The following is a 20,079-nucleotide window of genomic DNA, read 5'->3' as shown; positions in this document are numbered from 1 at the left end:
TACTGCTGCGCCACAAGATAGAATCCAGCTGTAATATATGTGAGGGAAAAGAACAGGCATTAAAATGTTTTCCTCTTTTGCCTCATTGGGGGGGGACACACATACTGTGGGTGTATACTACTGCCGCCAGGAGGCTGACACTAAGTGAATGAAAAAAAAGATTAGCTCCTCTGCCGCAGTATACACCCTCGCCTCGGTTGCAGGCGAAACCAGTTCTTGCTTGGTGTCCGTTGGAGGCACACGTCTGGTTTTTTCCCAGACTTTTTTTTCCATGAAGATGTGACAGGGGCGACGGACCCTATTGAAAGAGTCCAATCTCCCCAAACCAACAACGGGCGAGCATGTGCAAGTGTCGCCTCCACGTATCCTCCGGCAACGTGGGACATGATGCTGGACTGAGCCCTGACCACCCTAAGGTATTGAAACCCTAGGCTGTACAGAGGCCTAGGAATAGTCTGTGCGGCCTCCACTGCATCACCAATGCCAGACTGCGGTGATGGAAGGCGGCGGCCGGTCCCTCTCCTCATCCCCTATAGGTAAGATGGAGCTAGGGTGCCTGCACTGTCCTTGATTTTTTGCAGCCCCCCCTTCCCCCTCAACCTGAGGATCAGCTGGAGCCTCCAGGGGTGAGGCGTGGAAGGAGGTGGGCTGGGAGGGCTCCTGTAGACCCCCGGGGTCAGCATTGCTGGTGGCCTTGTTTTTTCTGGCCACATCCTCGTGCTCCCCCACAGCTGTGGTAGTCAGCAGCGCGTTTCCTGCCCAGGCCCCGGTTCTGGAAGTGGGTCCGGGCTGATGCCGAAAAGTTAGTTCCCGGCTTCTGCCGGAGCTAGGCCACAGGCGGAAGTCCCGCCCCCGTGACACGTCTTCCAGCAGTCCGCCCCCGGGGCCTCGGGTGGGCGCCGAAAATTTAATCCCCGGCTTCTGCCCGAGCTAGGCCGCTGGCAGAAGCTCCGCCCCATGACGTCACCGACAGTCGCCTCTTCCAAAGACCCTCCCACACGCCGAGGCGCGCTTTTTTGAAAAGAGTGCAGCTGTTCCGTTCGGCAGGCTGGACGCCTAAGAGGATCCAGGACTGGGGACACAGCACTGGGGTAAGTGCTACCCCTAAAGGAGGAAGGCCACCCTCTGTTTGCCTGAGGCTAAGCGTTTTTTTGCACCCTCCATCCAGGGCTGTGGAGTCGGTAAACCAAACCTGCGACTCTGACTCCTCAATTTCCCTTACACCGACTCCGACTCCACGACTCCGACTCCCACATATATTGCTTATATTTAAGTGAAAACTTTATTGTAGTACAATGTGAACATCAGACATTTAATCATTTTTATGATATAATAATCAAGATATTTAGATAGAACATAATATATATTTATTGGAATACAACTTTAGAACACAAAAAACCGTAATAAATTGTAAATATGTAATGCACTATGTAATATCGATTACATATAGTGTGTGTGTATATGTGTATGTATATGTGTGTGTATATATATATATATATATATATATATATATAAAAACACTGTAATAAACTATGTAAGTGGCAAAAAACAGTTTTCAACAAAAACATACTAAATAACATTTGTGCAGTCTGTGAATTTGTTCTAAGAAATAGAATTGCCTCCATCAGATCCTCCTTCATATATGATCTCAAATCTGACCTAATAATTTTAAGGCTAGAGAACAACCTCTCTACACTAACTTGGGTTGGAGGCAAAGCCGTAACCACATGGGCAATATCTCTAACAATTTCTGGGTATAAAGGAATTGCCTCATGCACAGTCAGTTTTGATGAACGGCTGAATTTTTCTATTTCTTTGAGAGCAAGTGAAACATTTTGCTGAAATATGGTCAATCTGCTTGCTATAGCAGACGGAGTGAAATCTTTTTCCTTGCGGCAATGCTTTGCCTGCTCCATGTCATCCAAATACTTGTCAAAGTCAAACTCTTCATCTGATGAGGATATGGCAGCAGTAGCACTGTCAGGACCCAAGTCCTCTTGCGCCTAGCAGTTCTCCTGTAGGCCACTCATCTGAACTGCTACCTCAGTCAGAGCTTCTTTTCCTTTAGTAAGCTGTTGATCATCAAGCAGTATACGATGACTTGGGTCCACACAAACGGGAGTTGGAAGTTTCGCCCCCAGCAGTTCGCCCCCAGCTACACTTCGCCCCCAGCATTTCGCCCCCAGGTTGTTTTGCCCCCGCACATTTCGCCCCCGCACATTTCGCCCCCGCACATTTCGCCCCCGCACATTTCGCCCCCGGACGTTTCGCCCCCGGACGTTTCGCCCCCGGATGTTTCGCCCCCGGATGTTTCGCCCCCGGATGTTTTGCCTCTAGCAATTTGCTCCTGGATCTTTCGCATCCGGGAAAGACCTGCCTGAACTGAACATTGGCAGGTTTGCTTATCACTAATAATACACCATATGAGTCTAAGATATACAATTCTGATCAAATTAGTTTTTTTTATTCTCAAACTTTGTTTTCTAGATGAGTAATTTTACAAACAGACAGGAAAATAGTAGGATTTCATTGGTTACTAAGGAGGTTGTGCCCCCTTGGGAGCAGAACGGATCCTGGCTCCCTATGATACATTCAAGGCTGCTTGTTCACAGCCCTCTGCAAAGCTCCCCTTCACCCTCCGCTCATGTGCTCTGTCCTGGACAAGAGGAGGGCTCCCCCCTGCCTGTGTAAAGCCGTTACAGGACGGAACACATAGGGGGGGCTTTGCAGAGGGCTGTAAACCAGCAGCCCTTTATACATCATAGGGAATATATTGTTAGCTGCATGCTCCTGTGCAGCCACGCCCTCTAGAATCCATCCACAAGTACTGCTACTAAGGAGAAACAACCTCCTTAGCAACCACTGAAATCCTGCAGCACATGGAGCTTTAACTTGGATGAGACTTTTCACACAGAAGTGAAGCTGCTAGAAGGTCTCCTTTGGAAATGAATATCATGGGCACAGGTACTATAACATAACATGTTTTTTGCAGAGTTATGCTTTAACTGTATATATCAAAACTGTTTTAACAAGAAACATAAAAAGGTATAGAGGGGAAGGATTAGAGAAAAAGAGAAAATACAAATTGCAGGTTATAATGCTTGAATTATTTTACAGCTAAAAACACTGCTCTCAAAACATACAATATGTGACCATGAACTAAAAATCAAAGCTGTAGGCAATGCCTCTCAGATAATCCATCAAGCTTCTATTATCGAAATCTTGCACGATACGTTTAACCCTTGCTGAAATTGCAGCATACTTTTTGTTTCTTGCAGCGATGGGATTTCCTGCTATTATCTGAATAATTTCAAAACTATCGAGCTCTTGCTGATGTTTCAGACAGTTAATGAACCGGTATATATTTTGGAGAAGAGTACCACATGTTTCTCGAAAGCTACGGTGCCATCCTTCGACATCATTATTTGTTCGCTGTTGATCATTCAATGTTCGTTCATACACATTCCAGAATTGAACTGGAAACAAAGGTGATTGACGTCCTCTGCGATTCATTCGACCGATATAGCTGTCTTCAAAATAGTTGGCAATAGGTATTGCTTCTTGTGGAAAGTCAGGATCTTCCACCAATTCTTCAAATGATTGCACAACATTCTGTGGTGGTAGAAAGGCCAGGGCAGGTATCAAGCGTATCCAACGGGCAAATTCATGGTCACCTTGGTATTGCATCTTGAGTCCTTCATTTTGAACTTTACGCCAAACCGACTGTGAAAGGTGGAAAAAGCAACCAGTCTTCACAAGGTTGGGGAATTCACTTTCAAATGCCTGTATTGCAGCTAGTTCAAAATCCAACATCAGGTTGTCTGGCTGCAGTCCAGGCTGCAAGTTCTTCAGCTCTTGCAGCAACCTCTGGTATGTAGAACAGCTCTTGTCTGTCAGCAAGGTGTACACTACAGGAACAACAAGGCCGCTGTGGACTACATGGATTGTGTAAAGTTGCTTAAACAAGGCTGGTGTAGTGAAAAACATGCCATCAGCAAACCACTCTTTACTTTGTTGCCAGTAGATGGAGATTGTCTCTTGTTCCAAATATCAACATACGGCTGTGTCCATTTCCTAATTTAAAATGAAAGTATTAGTAGAGGAAATAACAGGAAAAGTGTAACAAGCAGCAGACAGAGTTTTGGGATAAATTCACAAAAAAAATATCCTAATCAGAAGCCTCTGTTCATATCTCACATTAAATACTCACATTTTGCTCCAGATTTTCTGATTTCATAATAAAAAAACTGAAGCAAAATCTAGTGTGAAGGGGCCAACCAATAGTTTTTTACAACATATATTGTCCCAGTGGAAAATTATATATTTTTGTTTAAAATTAAAATTACTTCCAAACTTGAAATAGGTCACATTTTTAGGGTACCTTTAGACCCTTCAACTAGACGGCCGTTCAGCACGGCCGATCGCCACTATGCTGAACGGGCCGTCTAGTTGACAGCCGCATCCAGACGCGGCGTGCGGCTGGACGTCTGAAAGAACGACTGGGCGGTCCGCCTGCCTGAATAGGGCATTCCATTCAGGCGGATGGGTGCGCTAGTCGTCGGGTGGGCAGCGCGGACGTTCGTGACGTCCGCGCTGCCTATGCTGTCTCATGGAGAGGATTGTGCAGAACGCAAAAAACGCCAGTAAAATCACCAGTGTGCTTTTGGCCTAAGGCATAACTGAATGGTCCATTAGGCTGGGGTCATATGCAGCATTAATGTGTAAATCCCATCCACATGCTGATGAAAAAATTTTGTTTACAAAAAAAAAACATGCAGTGCAGCATGTCAATGTATGCTGCCATTATACAAACAATTCCAGCCATTCAGACAAGGGGCTGAAATCCTGCACCTAAAACCTGCACCTAAATCCATAGAGTTAAGTGAAGATTTTGATACAGAATTAGGGTACCACAATAGTGGCAACAATTGCAGGCACAAATAGATTCCTGTGGGATCTCCAATTGCTACCGCAATTACAGCCGCTGCGGAGATGCCGCTCCACAATCCCCTTCCGTCAGTGGGCACGAGGCCTCAGGCTTTATCCAGACAAGCTGGATTTACAGGCGTATTCCGTGCTGTGTTTCCTGCCTGAAACCCGCCCTTTCATGTCTATGGTGCGGGTTACGGGCAGATTCCGGCCGGGGCCGGAAAACGCCCCACCGGAAAATAGCTTCAAAGCTATTTTCCGGCGGATCCCGGAAGGAATGGGAATGGGCAAGAGGGAAACCTCCCGAAAAAATGCCTGCAAACAACGCCAAATACGCTCGGTTTAGGCCATAGCAGGGCATGGCCACGCCCATAGCAGAGCTTGGCCACGTCCCCTATTTGCAGAAGCGTTTTGCCAAAGCGCTTGCAAAGTGCTTAAAAAGTGCTTGGAAGCAGCAGGCAAAACGCATCTGCAAATCATGGCGTATCTCACCTGAGCTCCGGAGTTCAGCCCGACCTGTCCACGGATCTGCAGGACTGAACTATGAGAGCCGAGGAATCAGCCGGCGATGGCAGTTCAGCCCGTGCATGCCGCAGACAGGCGAGGCTGAACTCCGGGGCAGCATCCAGGACAGGTATGGCCAGTACAATGCTGCATATTTGGAATTAGTGTTGGCCGGTCCGATCACTGAAGATCGTAATTTATTACGATTTTCAGGCTGATCATTATTTTAAATTACGATCCGATTTGTAGCCAGATCATGATGATGATCTGAATTAGAAATCGGAATCCTCCGTAATCTGAAAAAAAAGTCCGGGCATACACTCCCGAACAGTGTGCGCATATATATATATATACACACACACACACACTATACAGGTGTACAGCGTGTGTGCATATTTAGCTTTAGTAAATGGCTCCAGGCTGCGCTGTTAAAAAATAAACAAACCCAGATACTCACCTCTTTCTCCAGTGTCCAGTACTGGCTCCGGCTCCTAGCCCAGCAGTGCAGGGAATCCCGAAATCCAGGCGGCGCATCGCCGCCTCTGTGCCTGCCGTACTATAACTACAGTGGAGAGTGATCCCAGGACCGCTCACTAGACGGTCCTGGGAAAGCACCACATCACGTCACAGAACAGCCCGGCACATGTGCAGAGGTGGTGATGCACAACCCAGAATGCATAGCATTGGGATTTCGGAATTCCCTGGACACCGGAGAGAGAGTTGAATAACTGGGTTTGTTTATTTTTTAACAGCGCAGCTTGGGGCCATTATATATATGCAAGAAAGCTGGAAGAAGAGTGGCTCAACTGAGATTGTTGCTGAGGACTCAGTGTGCTGCTAGAGCAGGGGTTGGCTTCCGCCCGTACTTAACATGCATCCATGAAGAAAGACCTCCGCGCTCCTGAAGTCCTGTACAAATCCTTTATTGCATTTCAAAGTTCCAAAAGTGCCAGACCACCATCACCCACCCACATATATGCATATATATACACACACACACACTGTTCGGGCGTACGGTGTGCGTATATATATATATATATATATATATATATATATATATATATATTATATTAAAAAAGAAGAAGCGGGCGGCACCGCTGTTACCGTGCTAGGATCCGTGGCTTGCAGCAGGCGGTGAGCTCACATGGAGGATTCCCGGGTGCTTGACCTCATAACAAATCACTTGTGGTTTCCAAAGAAAAAAGGTCGCACTCTGCGAGATAATAGTGAAGATTTATTGACACATAATTACATGTCACGTCGGGGATGTGATAACAAGAGTGTCAAATGGCTGACAGCCATTTGACATTCTTGTTATCACATCCCCTACGTGACATGTAATTATGTGTCAATAAATCTTCACTATTATCTCGCAGAGTGCGACCTTTTTTCTTTGGAAACTATATATATATATATATATATATATATATATATATATATATATATATAATCTCTATCTACATATATATATATCTACATCTAGCTCTGGAGATTGGATCTGAATTAATTCCAATCTTTCGGTATGATCAGCCCTATCTTTCCAGTGATCGGCCAACACTAGTTGGAATCAGTAGGCCTCACTACATTATATTACCCTCAAAGTTTCCCTTGAAGGCAAAAATCACATAGTATTTTATATCAGCACCTTATAGTGTAGCATTTTTCACATTTGTGCAAAATAAACTTTGCAATAATTATGCATAATGGAATTGTTTTAATACAATGTTAAATGGTTAAGTAGCTTACCAGAGTCATGCAGAAGGAACTGCTGCTGGACACCATCAATACTGATCTCCTGGAACTCGAGGGGGATAACAAGTTGATCAAGGGTTTGAGGTAACCTTGGGATATTGCCAAGTTGCCTTGCTAATCGTATTGTCCTCTTCAGTGATGCTTTCCTTGGGAGAAGTGCTGCAACATTAGAATGGGCTCCTGAAACGACGTCTGTGAGAATCTGTTGTGGTGTCTCCTGTGTTGTCCTTGCCCTGGTCACAGCCTCATTAACAAGTCGGATTGCTTCAGGTCTTGCAGCTTGTGCTGCGTGATTGTGAAGATTGACTACTTTCACAACTTCGCCAGATTCTTCATTGGTCCAAACACGTCCCTTGCAAGTTGACCGTTTTTCACATACCCAGATGGAATGGACATCATCAGCGGTTCGTTTGGAAAAAAAAGTAATTGTGATTCTCATGGACCAACTTCCTCCTTCCACGTTTGGACAGAACTGAATTCATAGTTGTAGAAAGTGAATTGCTGACTGATTTTTTGTGGCAGTACACTTCTCTCTTTGTGGAGATTTCAGACACTGCTATATTCTGATATACAGATGGAATAAAAGCTAGTCTAATGTAACTTGCAGGACATGTGACCATGCTACTTGTTACATCTGCAACAAAACTTGCAACAAAGCAGGTCAGTGCTGGGTCAGGTAAAAGTTCAAAATTGTTTAGATTTTAGGCCTCTTGCACACTGTAATTTTAGAGTGGTTTCACACTTGTGTTTGTGGCCGCCAGAGGTCGATCCGCTCTGGATCTGACATCCAGCTGACCCCAGGACAATGCTGGCTGAATGCTGGCATTCCGCTTGCATTGCCTATAGAAGTGAACGGCTGGGTTCCGCGATCTGCAGACGCCCGTTCGCTTTCGTAATGCCGCATTCCACTATCAGTGTCAGAACAAAAAGAAGAGCATTTTCTTCTTTTCGCTGCAGGTTAGCGGAATGCGGCATTACAGAAGCGAACGGGCGGCCTGTAGTGCATATGTAGCGGAAGTTTGAAAGCACCCTTATGCTGCCACTGTTTTAGAACTCCAAAGCTCGTGCTTTACTGGCATTTTTCAGAGCGCTTTTGTGAGCGCTCTCGGTAATGACCCATAAGATACAGGCTATTGATGAACGCTAAGTGCTGAAAAATAGCTCCTGTAATAAAATAAAAAGAGCTGGCCGAAACAACACCTCGCTTTTCTAGCTATTGACTTATCTACTATATAATTGTCTAAGGGTCACTTTCGTCTTTCTGTCTGTAACGTTTTATTCGTATATTCATTGGTCGCGGCGTCTGTCATGTAAATCCAAGTCGCTGATTGGTCGTGGCAAAACGCCCACGACCAATCAGCGACGGTCACAGTCTGCCATAAAAATGGCCGCTGCTTCACTGCCCTGCACTCACCGCTGACCGCTCACACAGGGTAAATGCCAGCGTTAACGCATCGCGGTGTACCGCACTCCGTTAACGCTGCTATTAACCCTGTGTGACCAACTTTTCGCTATTGATGGTGCCTATGCAGCATCAATAGTGAAAAGATGTAATGTTAAAAATAATGATAAAAAAAAAAGTTATTCTCACCCCCTCCAACGTCGCGCTGTCCTCCGCGCCTCTCTCCAATGCACACCGTCCAGGACCTGCGATGATGTCACGGTCATGTGACCGCGACATCATCGCAGGGCCTACGCTCAGACCGGAAGCCACCGCCAGCACTGCAGAGAGGCGCGAGGACTTCAGGGCCCGTGGCTGAGGTGAGTATATCTTTATTATTTTTTTTTAAACACGAATATAGTGCCCACATTCCTAGACTACGTGGACAGTGCAATATACTACGTGACCAGTGCAATATACTACGTTGGCTGGCCAATATACTATGTGCGCTGTGTAATTTACTATGTGTGCTGTGCAATTTACTATGTGTGCTGTGCAATTTACTACGTGGACTGGGCAATTTACTACGTGCGCTGTCCAAAATACTACGTCGGCTGTCCTATATACTACGTGGCCTGTACAATGTACTACGTGGACTGTCCAATATACTACATAACCTGTGCAACATACCACGTGGCTGTGCCTTCTAGAATACCCGATACATTAGAATCGGGCCACCATGTAGTATATTCAAAATTGGCAATCTTCTTAGCGATTTTCCAGTGCTTAGCACTTGGGAAAGTGGCTACTGTGAAAGTGGTCTTAGGGCTAAAACACAAGGCCAAAATTCCCTGCCTAATTTGGGGCCGAAACATCTGGGGGCAAAAAGCAGGGGGCGAAACATCCGGGGGCGAACTGCTGTGGGCGAACTGCTGGGGACAAAACATCCGGGGGCGAACTGCTGGGGGCAAAACATCTGGGGGCGAACTGCTGGGGATGAAACATCCGGGGGCGAACTGCTGGGGATGAAACATCCGGGGGCGAACTGCTGGGGGCGAAACATCTGGGGGCGAACTGCTGGGGGCGAAACATCTGGGGGCGAACTGCTGGGGGCGAAACATCCGGGGGCGAACTGCTGGGGGCGAAACATCCGGGGGCGAACTGCTGGGGGCGAAACATCCGGGGGCGAACTGCTGGGGGCGAACTGCTGGGGGCGAAACATCCGGGGGCGAATTGCTGGGGGCGAAACATCTGGGGGCGAAATGTGCGGGGGCGAAACAACCTGGGGGCGAAATGCTGGGGGCGAAATATTCGGGGGCGAAGTATACCTGGGGGCGAACTGCTGGGGGCGAAATGCTGGGGGCGAAACATCCGGGGGCGAACTGCTGGGGGCAAAACATCTGGGGGCGAACTGCTGGGGATGAAACATCCGGGGGCGAACTGCTGGGGATGAAACATCCGGGGGCGAACTGCTGGGGGCGAAACATCTGGGGGCGAACTGCTGGGGGCGAAACATCCGGGGGCGAACTGCTGGGGGCGAAACATCCGGGGGCGAACTGCTGGGGGCGAAACATCCGGGGGCGAACTGCTGGGGGCGAACTGCTGGGGGCGAAACATCCGGGGGCGAATTGCTGGGGGCGAAACATCTGGGGGCGAAATGTGCGGGGGCGAAACAACCTGGGGGCGAAATGCTGGGGGCGAAATATTCGGGGGCGAAGTATACCTGGGGGCGAACTGCTGGGGGCGAACTGCTGGGGGCGAAACATCCGGGGGTGAAACATCCGGGGGCGAACTGCTGGGGGTGAAACATCTGGGGGCGAAACATCTGGGGGCGAACTGCTGGGGGTGAAACATCTGGGGGCGAACTGCTGGGGGCGAAACATCCGGGGGCGAACTGCTGGGGGCGAACTGCTGGGGGCGAAACATCCGGGGGCGAATTGCTGGGGGCGAAACATCTGGGGGCGAAATGTGCGGGGGCGAAACAACCTGGGGGCGAAATATTCGGGGGCGAAGTATACCTGGGGGCGAAATGCTGGAGGCGAAACATCCGGGGGTGAAACATCCGGGGGCGAACTGCTGGGGGTGAAACATCTGGGGGCGAACTGCTGGGGGCGAAACATCCGGGGGCGCACTGCTGGGGGTGAAACATCTGGGGGCGAACTGCTGGGGGCGAACTGCTGGGGGCGAAACATCCGGGGGCGAACTGCTGGGGGCGAAACATCCGGGGGTGAAACATCCGGGGGCGAACTGCTGGGGGTGAAACATCTGGGGGCGAAACATCCGGGGGCGAACTGCTGGGGGCAAAACATCCGGGTACGAACTGCTGGGGGCGAAACATCCGGGGGCGAACATCCGGGGGCGAATTGCTGGGGGCGAAACATCTGGGGGCGAAACATCTGGGGGCGAAATGTGCGGGGGCGAAACAACCTGGGGGCGAAGTATACCTGGGGGCGAACTGCTGGGGGCGAAATGCTGGGGGCGAACTGCTGGGGGCGAAACTTCCTAAAACCACACAAACAGCAGCCAGAAAAATTTTATTTTCCAGTAGCCGTGTTGTCCCTTTCATTGAAGCAGAAATGCCATCTGCGATTCAACCTCCTCTTTGGGACAGGCAAAATAGCAAGTTCTTCCACTCCCTTATCAAAATGCCAGGAGTTAAATCCTCAGCTTGTAACTTTTTAGTCACGGTAAATGGATGATTAAGCAATTCATTCAGTTCAGCCACCTGTGTCCATTGACCTACATTTAGGGTTACCTGAGGGTTCGCCATATCTATAAGAAACTATTAAGTGCTGCCCCACCGAGTGGCTTGATCGACAATTGCCCCTTTCCCAGCACGTCTCTTCAAGATGGAATCAATTTTAGGGGTACTGGCAGCAATAACCAATTTTCTTACTTTTCCAATCAGATTTCCAGCATGTCCCTCTTGCAGACTATCTCTTATTGCCAGCTGCAGCGTGTGCACAACTTTCTCCAGCTCGGGGCCCAGGAATCGGATCCTGTGCAGGGCAGGCACCCCTCCCCCTCCTCTCTCTGGTGAAGACGGCAGAAGTAAGGACAGGGGAGGGGTGATTGCCCCCTGCAGTCTGGAGCCGGTGCAGGACGGGAGGACTACAGCATACAAGTGAGTTTTGATAGGTGAGTGCCCCTGCTTCTAGGGGGGCAGCTGCCCCCCCCCCCCGCCCCTCGCTGGTTACGGCCATGATTCACACACAGCGTTTTTGCGGATCCGTTTTTTGCAGTAAAATGCAGTGACTCTGGGCATCCTAGCAAAGTCAATGGGTTTCAAGATATGACATTCAGACACATTGTTTTGTGAGGATCTGTTTTTGGGCTGAATGAGCATGTCTGTTTGTGTGGCGTTTTTCTAATCTGCTTTTGCTATTGAAAACCTCTATGAGCTTAAAAACCTTTCAGGTGATGCGGTTTTTTAAAAAGCTGATCTGCTTTTGCAGCTGAAAAACGTATCCTCAAAAAACGCAGCAAAAACGCTGTGTGTGAATGTAGCCTTAGATCAGGAATAGAACAGCCATTTATAGGACATTTCGTAACTGTCCCAAATTCCTATGAAAAAATATTCTGCACATTCTGCATTGAACTACTGTGCCCAATTTATTATATACTAGCTGAAGAGCCCGGGCATAGTAACTAACTGTGGTTAGTTATAACACATTATAATTATTCTCCATCCCATAGTCCTGTGCCCATATACTCATCATACATATCCACGATCCCATTTATAGGACATTTCATAACTTTCCCAAATTCCTATGAAAAAATATTCAGCACATTCTGCATTGATCTATTGTACCCAATTTATTATATATTTTAGGAGTTAGTCGGTCCATTTTATACAGACTCTGGCTCCATGACTCCAACTCCACAGCCCTGCCTCCATCCCCCAGGCATATCGCATAGCAGGGCCAACATGTCCAGAAAGGATGACTCATACGTTTCTGTACGTTGCGTGCACCTCCTGTCGGTCCGCCTTCCCACATGCACAAAGTAAGCAAATTTGTGAAGCTTACGATTCCGAACGTGCCCAGGAGCCCTCCCCTGCGACCGAGCCCAGTGTATCTAGCCCCCCGGAATGGGCCCGGTCTCTGTTGCAGTCCATGGCATCGCTTACGAGAGCAATCAAGTCACTTTGAGCCCCAGATGGGGGCAAGGATAGTGGCTCGCCTGTCTTAGAGGGGTCCTCCACCTCACAGGAGCCTCTGGCCTGCAGAGGCCACTCTCACTCCAGGCAGATGCGGAGGAAGCAAACCCCCACAGCGTCTCCCGGTCCATCCGGTGCTTCGGCATCCATAACCTCTGCCTCTCGCTCGCCGCCACCAGTAGTCGATAACGAGCAAAGCTCAGATTACGACTCGGACGAGCTGCTTGATTTGGATACTGCAGGGTACCAGGAAACAATTGACAGTCTCATTGAGGTCGTCAACCAGACTCTTGGGATAGAAGGTGATTCCACCTTGTCCTCAGGTCACAAGGTGTCATTTAAGCGAGTAAAGCGGCTTCATAGAGTATTTAGCTCTCACCCCGAATTTGAGGACATAGTGCAACAACACAGAGAACAGCCAGACAGGCGTTTCTCGGGCCAGAAGGCGCTCGAAGCGAGGTACCCGTTCTCCCCTGGTCTCCGTAAAAAATGGGCAGAATCCCCAATGGTGGATCCACCCGTTTTACGCTTGGCCTCTAAAACCCTGCTATCCATACCTAGTGGCTCCTCCATCAAGGATCCCATTGACCGTCTCATAGAGAGCCTGGCTCGCTGAGTGTTTGAAGCATCAGGTTCAGCACTCTCCCCCTCGTTCGCAGCAACTTGGGTAGCAAAAGCCACGATTGCTTGGTCAGAATCATTGAACAGAGCCTTGCAGGGTATGGACCTACCAGCAGAGGTATCGGAGATCTCAAATCACGTTGGCCGGAGACTACTTAATCAATACATCTTTGGATGCCGCCAACTGCGCGGCACTTGCTGCCGCAAATGCAATCTCCATTAGGAGAGCTCTATGGTTGAGGACGTGGCGGGCAGACTCAACCTCCAAGAAATTCCGGACTTCCTTGCCTTATCAGAGCGGTCGCCTATTCGGAGAGAAGTTGGATCAGCTCATCTCTGACTCCACGGAGGAAAGAGCAGTTTTCTCCCTCAACAAAGGGTCAAACAGCCGTTTCGTCATCAAATTCAGCACGGTTTCGGTCCTTTTGCAACCCCGGGTGGGCTGCAGCGACCATTCCTGCATCTTCAGGTCGTCCCAGCCAGGACAGGGATCCAGCCAGGACAGGGATTGGCAGGTCTCATATAGATCTATCCCGTTGGGGAGAATGCGTACTCACAATCCCAGATCAAGGGGACCTAGATCCCAGAGATCTTCAGCCAAATGACTCGAGGCAATTTCAGGGCGACACCAGCAAGGTAGGCGGTCGTCTACTTCGGTTTCGCCACGCCTGGCTCGCTGTCAAACACGACACATGGGTAAGAGAGCTGGTGTCCTCGGGGTACAAGGTAGAATTTGTCAAGTACCCCCCAAGACTGTTTTTTCTTTCCCGTCCTCCCAAGGTAGTTGCCCAGGCGAGGGCTCTACTCAAGGCCATCAAGATGCTCCAGCACAATGGAGTCATTGTTCCTGTACCGGAGAAAGAAAATTTTCAGGGGTTCTACTCCAACCTGTTCACGGTCCCCAAAAAAGACGGAGCCGTCAGGCCCATTCTGGACCTAAAGCTCCTGAACAATTTTATCAGGATCAGACTTTTCCAGATGGAGTCTCTTCGTTCAGTCATGTCTGCTATGGGTCGGGGAGAATTTTTGGCCTCTTTCGACATCAAGACGCCTACTTACACATCCCCATTTTTCCCCCGCACCATAGGTTTCTGCGCTTCTCCATCAACGGCCTACATTTTCAGTTCGCAGCGCTGCCCTTCGGGCTGGCCACCACACCCAGAGTGTTCACGAAGGTCATGGCGGTTGTCATGGCCATCCTACACTCCCGGGGCATAGTCGTCTTTCTTTATTTAGACAACCTCTTGATCAAAGGCCATTCATTTCGGGCATGGGAGGAGAGAGTGTCAGCATCACGCTAGATACTCTTTCCCGCTTAGGGTGGTTGGTCAATCTGAAGAAATCATCCCCTGTTACAGCTCAGAGGATTTCCTTCTTAGGAATGATCTTCGACACTTCACAGGGTTGGTAATTCTCCCTCAGGACAAAGCCCCTCATACCATCCGTTTCTGCATGAGGGTCCTAGAAAGAATGGTGGCAACAATGGAAGCGGTTCCGTTTGCCCAGCTCCATCTTCGCCCCCTGCAGCACGCCCTCTTGTCAGCCTGGGACAAAAACCCATTCTCTCTCGATCGCCGGTGCCAGTTGTCCACGCAGGTTAGACTGGCACTCGGGTGGTGGACAACCAGTTCCTCCCTTCTCCAGGGCAAACCTTTTCCCCCCAGACCATTGGCTGGTGGTCACAACCAACGCCAGCCTCCTCAGCTGGGGAGTGGATTTTCACCATCGCATGACCCAGGGACGGTGGTCGCCGCAGGAGGCACACCTTCCGATCAACTTGTTAGAAATACGGGTGATCCAGCTAGCTCTGCAACAGTTTCATCACCTTCTAGCAGGCCGCCCCGTCCGTATTCAATCAGACAATGCCACGGTTGTGGCTTACATAAATCAGGGGGGCACCCGCAGCATGGCAGCCATGCGCGAGGTAGGGCATGTTCTTCACTGGGCCGAAAGAAGCCGCTCGGCGATATCGGCAGACCACATCCCAGGCGTAGAGAACTGGGCGGCAGACTTCCTCAGCCGGCAGGGTCTCGCGTCCAGGGAATGGTCACTACACCCCGAGGTCTTCTGGCAAATTTGACAGCTTTGGGTAATGCCAGATCTGGACCTGATGGCCTCCAGGGTGAACGGCAAGGTGCCCGCGTTTGTCGCTCGGTCCCGGGGCCCACAGGCAATTGCCGTGGATGCGTTGGTTCTGACATGGAACCAGTTTCGCCTCCCATACCTATTTCCCCCCCGCTGCCACTACCGAGAGTAATCAAGAAGATCAAGGCAGAAGGGGTTCCAGTGATTCTGCTGGCCCCAGGTTGGCCTCATTGTGTGTGGTTTGCAGACCTAGTGCAGCTACTCGCCATTGTTCCCTGGCGCCTGCCGGGGCACCCAGACCTACTTTCCCAGGGCCCGATCTGCCACCCGAACTCGGGCCCTATGTTTGAAGGCTTGGCCGTTGAATCTTGGATCCTGACCCAGGCTGGGTTCGACCGCAATGTGGTTGCTACAATGGTTAGCGCCCGGAAGCCTGCCTCAGCACGTATTTACCACCTCACCTGGAGGATTTTCTTCACATCGTGTCGTGTTCACGGTTGTTCTCCACTGAGATTCTCTATTCCCAACATCTTGGCCTTTCGCCAGTCTGGCCTAGACTCAGGTTTGGCCCCAAGTTCCCTCAGGAGACAAATATCGGCCTTATCCGTCCTGTTCCAGCACAGGATCGCTACCAATCTGCAGGTAAAGACTTTCATCTAGGGAGTCTCCCACTTGGTACCTCCCTATAGGGCGCCCCTGGACGCCTGGGACCTTAACTTGGTCCTAAGTGTTCTGCAGGAAGCTCCGTTTGAGCCGCTGCAGGATGTCTTTGTCATACCTTTCCTGGAAGGTAGTATTGTGGCTATAACTTCAATCAGGCGGGTCTCGGAGCTGGCAGTTCTATCCTCTCGAGCCCCGTTTCTGATTTTCCACAAGGATAAGGTGGTTCTCAGGCCAGCTCCTCTTTTTCTGCCGAAGGTCGTTTCCTCTTTTCACATTAATGAGGATATTGTCTTGCCCTCATTTTGCCCAGCATCGGTACACCGTGTGGAAAAGGCTCTTCATACGTTGGACCTGGTGAGAGCTCTCAGGAGGTACGTGTGACGGACGACACCCTTTCGACAGACAGACACGCTGTTCGTGCTCCCCGAGGGGCGCAGGAAGGGACTCGCTGCCTCAAGATCGACCATAGCCAGGTGGATTTGTTTGACTATTCAGGAGTCTTGCCGCATCAGAGGCGTGTGCACCGGTTCCAGCAAGGGTCAGAGCGCACTCTACTCGGGCAGTGGGCGCCTCTTGGGCTCTTCGGCACCAGGCATCGGCGGAAAAGGTTTGCAAAACAGCAACCTGGTCCAGCCTGCACACATTTACCAAGCACTACAATATCCATACTCGGGCTTCATCAGACACGAGTCTGGGTAGAAGGATTCTCCAAGCAGCGGTGGAGCACCTTTAAGACAGGAGGTGCATGTAGCTTGGATCGGTGAGTCGTCTCCCCACCCAGGGACTGCTTTAGAACGTCCCACAGTACCTGTGTGTCCCAATGAAGCGAAGGAGAAACATGGATTTTTGTGATAACTCACCGTAAAATCCTTTTCTCCGAGACGCTCATTGGGGGACATAGCACCCACCCTGTTAGCCAACTGGCTCTCTTTTTGTTTATTAATATGTATTTATAATACTAGGTGGGTTTTCTAGACATTTTACCTGCATTGAGGTTGATCTTGTCTTTTTGTGATCTCCTACTGCTTTTACACTAAACTGGTTTCGCCTGCAACCGAGGCGAGGGTGTATACTGCGGAGGAGGAGCTAACCTTTTTTTCGTTCGCTTAGTGTCAGCCTCCTGGCTGCAGTAGCATACACTCACAGTACCTGTGTCCCCCAATGAGCGTCTCGGCGAAAAGGATTTTACGGTGAGTTATCACAAAAATCCATGTTTCCTTACAGAAACAAGCAGCTTTATCCCATGCTGTCCTGTCTATGTCCTCTTTTGCTTCCCCCATCCCAGGAGATGTGGTATGATCATACCATGTTCCTGTATGGTGAGGCACAGCCATTTTTCCTGTTTTCCAGTAGTTATAGCTCTTGGAAGAAGGAGAAAAAACGGATAATCGCCGGGTAGTGAAAGGAGTTAAATAACAGTCCTCTAATTTAGTATTAAAGGGGGTTGTCTTACCACTAAAGGTGTTCTTCAGCATTGCTTACTTCCTCATGGAGGATGACGTTGCCTTGGCAGAAACTTTCCAGGTCGTATGCATGGCTTGGCAGATATTATGCACCTGTCGTATTAGAATAGGAATCGTGCAGAATACCGGCTGGCCGTGTATGCGCTCTGGCTGGCATCTTGTGACCCAACAATGTGACCAGCATCAGAGAATCCTTTTAAATGTTTCCTCCATTGTACGGACCATAAAAATAAACTGTTGTCTTTTTACATGCGGTTATAGAGAATTATCCATTAAAAAGGTCCAGATGATGAGATGAGGGCTGGTGGGCACATATGCTCAGTCTCTCTCCCAGAGCCACTTCCATGCACTATGATTGTCTGTTCACTGCACAGCAGCCAATAAATATGGCCTCCTGCTTGTCAGTGAAGGAGCAGAGATGCTATATTACAGTTAACAAGACTCCTAGAGAGGACATAAGGACTGTAGTGTCATCTGCCAGAGGGGAAAGAAGACTGATTCTGTACAATGTCTGTTCCCTCGGCGTCAAGGGGAACAACTGAAAAAATTAATTTTTTATTGGTAAAACTGCTTTGCAGGACTTGGTGTACAAATGATTATAGGAGACCACTTGCCATTCTAGCTGGGCATTTGTCCTCACTACTGTTTGACCTTCTTCCAGGTCTATGAACATGTGTACGAGACAGTGGACATCAATAGCAGCCCAGAAGTGAGAGCCAATGCCACCGCAAAGGTAAAATAGCTAGAAAAACATATATTCGCCGTATTTCTTTCCACTTCATCCTACAAGCCACTAAACCCATTCCTCCAATAATATCTGTTATGTCCCAGATTCAGAGATTTTACTTTCCCACCGACACATGAAAGGTGTTGTGAGGCACAGAGCCATCCTCAGCCATCATTGTGTTCAGGCCCTCATGAACTCCTTGTTATAAAGTTCTTGGACAATTGCTCAGTTTGAAGGGAATATGTTACCCTTTTTTGGACTATGAGCTGCCGGCATCGACATCAGGGGCTTATCTACAGCATATTCTGTAATGCTGTAGATAAGCCCCCGATGTAACCTGAAAGATAAGAAAAAAGAGTTAAGGCCCTTTTACATTTAGCGATGCACCAGTGATCCGACCAGCAATACGAGCTTCCACACAGGAAGATCTCACAGCGATGCAGCAGCTACGCAGTGGACGATACTTACCTTTCACAAACAGCGATCCAGACGCCCGCCCGCGTCCAGCGTCGCTCTTCTCACACAGCAGGAAGCCCAGCAGGAAGCAGACCACGAGAAATGGAGCTGCCCGATCTCGCGAGATGAGCGACAGACAGCGGGGGAGCCGGTCGGAGGTAAGTATCACACATAGCAATATCTCTAGCAATATCGCTAAAACGTAACTGATTTTGTGACGTTTTAGCGATATTGCTAGCGATATTGCTATGTGTGATACTTACCTCCGACCGGCTCCCCCGCTGTCTAACGTCACGAAATCAGTGATGTTTTATCGATATTGCTAGCGATATCGCTATGTGTAAAACCCCCTTTAGATTATACTCACCCCGGCGTCTGGTCCGGTCTGATGGGTGTCGCCGTCCGGTGCCTCCCATTTTCATACGATGACGTCCTCTTCCCTTCCTGTCTTGGCTCAGGCGCACTGCTCTGCCCTGTTGAGGGCAGAGCAGAGTCCTGCAGTGCGCAGGCACCAAGAGAGGAGCCACGACAGGAAGGGAAGAAGAGGACGGCATCGTATGAAGAAAGGGAGGCGCCGGACCGCCCCCCCGGTAAGTATAATCGAACTCTTTTTTTTCTTATCTTTCAGGTTACATCGTGAGCTTTTCTACAGCATTACAGAATGCTGTAGATAAGCCCCTGATGTCGATGCCGGCAGCTCATAGTCCAAAAAAAGGGTGACAAATTCCCTTTAACCCCTTCACTACCAAGGGTGGTTTGCACGTTAATTCCCGGGCCAATTTTTACAATTCTGACCACTGTCCCTTTGAGGTAATAACTCTGGAACGCTTCCATGGATCCCAGTGATTCTGACATTTTCTCGTGACATATTTTACTTCATGTTAGTGGTAAAATTTCATTCATATAACTTGCGTTTATTTGTGAAATTTTTATGCTCTTAAATCACAGAGATATGGCACTCAAAAAACTTAATATATAACATTTCCCACATGTTTACTTTACATCAGCACAATTTGGGAACCAAAATTTTTTTTTGTTAGGAAGTTATAAGGGTTAAAAGTTGACCAGCGATTTCTCATTTTTACACCATTTTATTTTTAGGGACCACATCACATTTGAAGCCACTTTGAGGGGTCTGTATGATGGAAAATACCCAAAAGTGACCCCATTCTAAAAACTGCACCCCTCAAGGTGCTAAAAACCACATTTAAGAAGTTTATTAACCCTTCAGGTGCTTCACAGGAATTTTTTGAATGTTTAAAAAAAAAATAAAAATGAACATTTAACTTTTTTTCACAAAATAATTACTTCAGGTTCAATTTTTTTATTTTACCAAGGG

General features: G+C 48.8%; 1 protein-coding gene across 2 annotated transcripts in view; it reads left to right on the top strand.

The window, feature by feature from the left end:
* Window positions 1-20,079, top strand: part of LIN7C (lin-7 homolog C, crumbs cell polarity complex component) — a 131,628-nt gene that overhangs the window by 85,520 nt on the left and 26,029 nt on the right. Inside the window, exon 3 of one of the 2 annotated variants that reach the window (XM_073573856.1) lies at window positions 18,219-18,290. The exons of the other annotated variant lie outside the window; for it this stretch is intronic. Coding sequence (XP_073429957.1) covers window positions 18,219-18,290 — 72 coding nt within the window. The remainder of the gene's footprint in view (window positions 1-18,218; window positions 18,291-20,079) is intronic. 2 annotated transcript variants of the gene reach the window in all.

Source organism: Dendrobates tinctorius, unplaced genomic scaffold, assembly GCF_039654945.1.
Source record: "Dendrobates tinctorius isolate UK_male_01 unplaced genomic scaffold, ASM3965494v1 ptg000037l, whole genome shotgun sequence".
Classification (NCBI taxonomy): Eukaryota; Metazoa; Chordata; class Amphibia; order Anura; family Dendrobatidae; genus Dendrobates; species Dendrobates tinctorius.
Note: the sequence above shows the minus strand (reverse complement) of the source record. Positions and strands in the feature narration are given on the sequence as shown.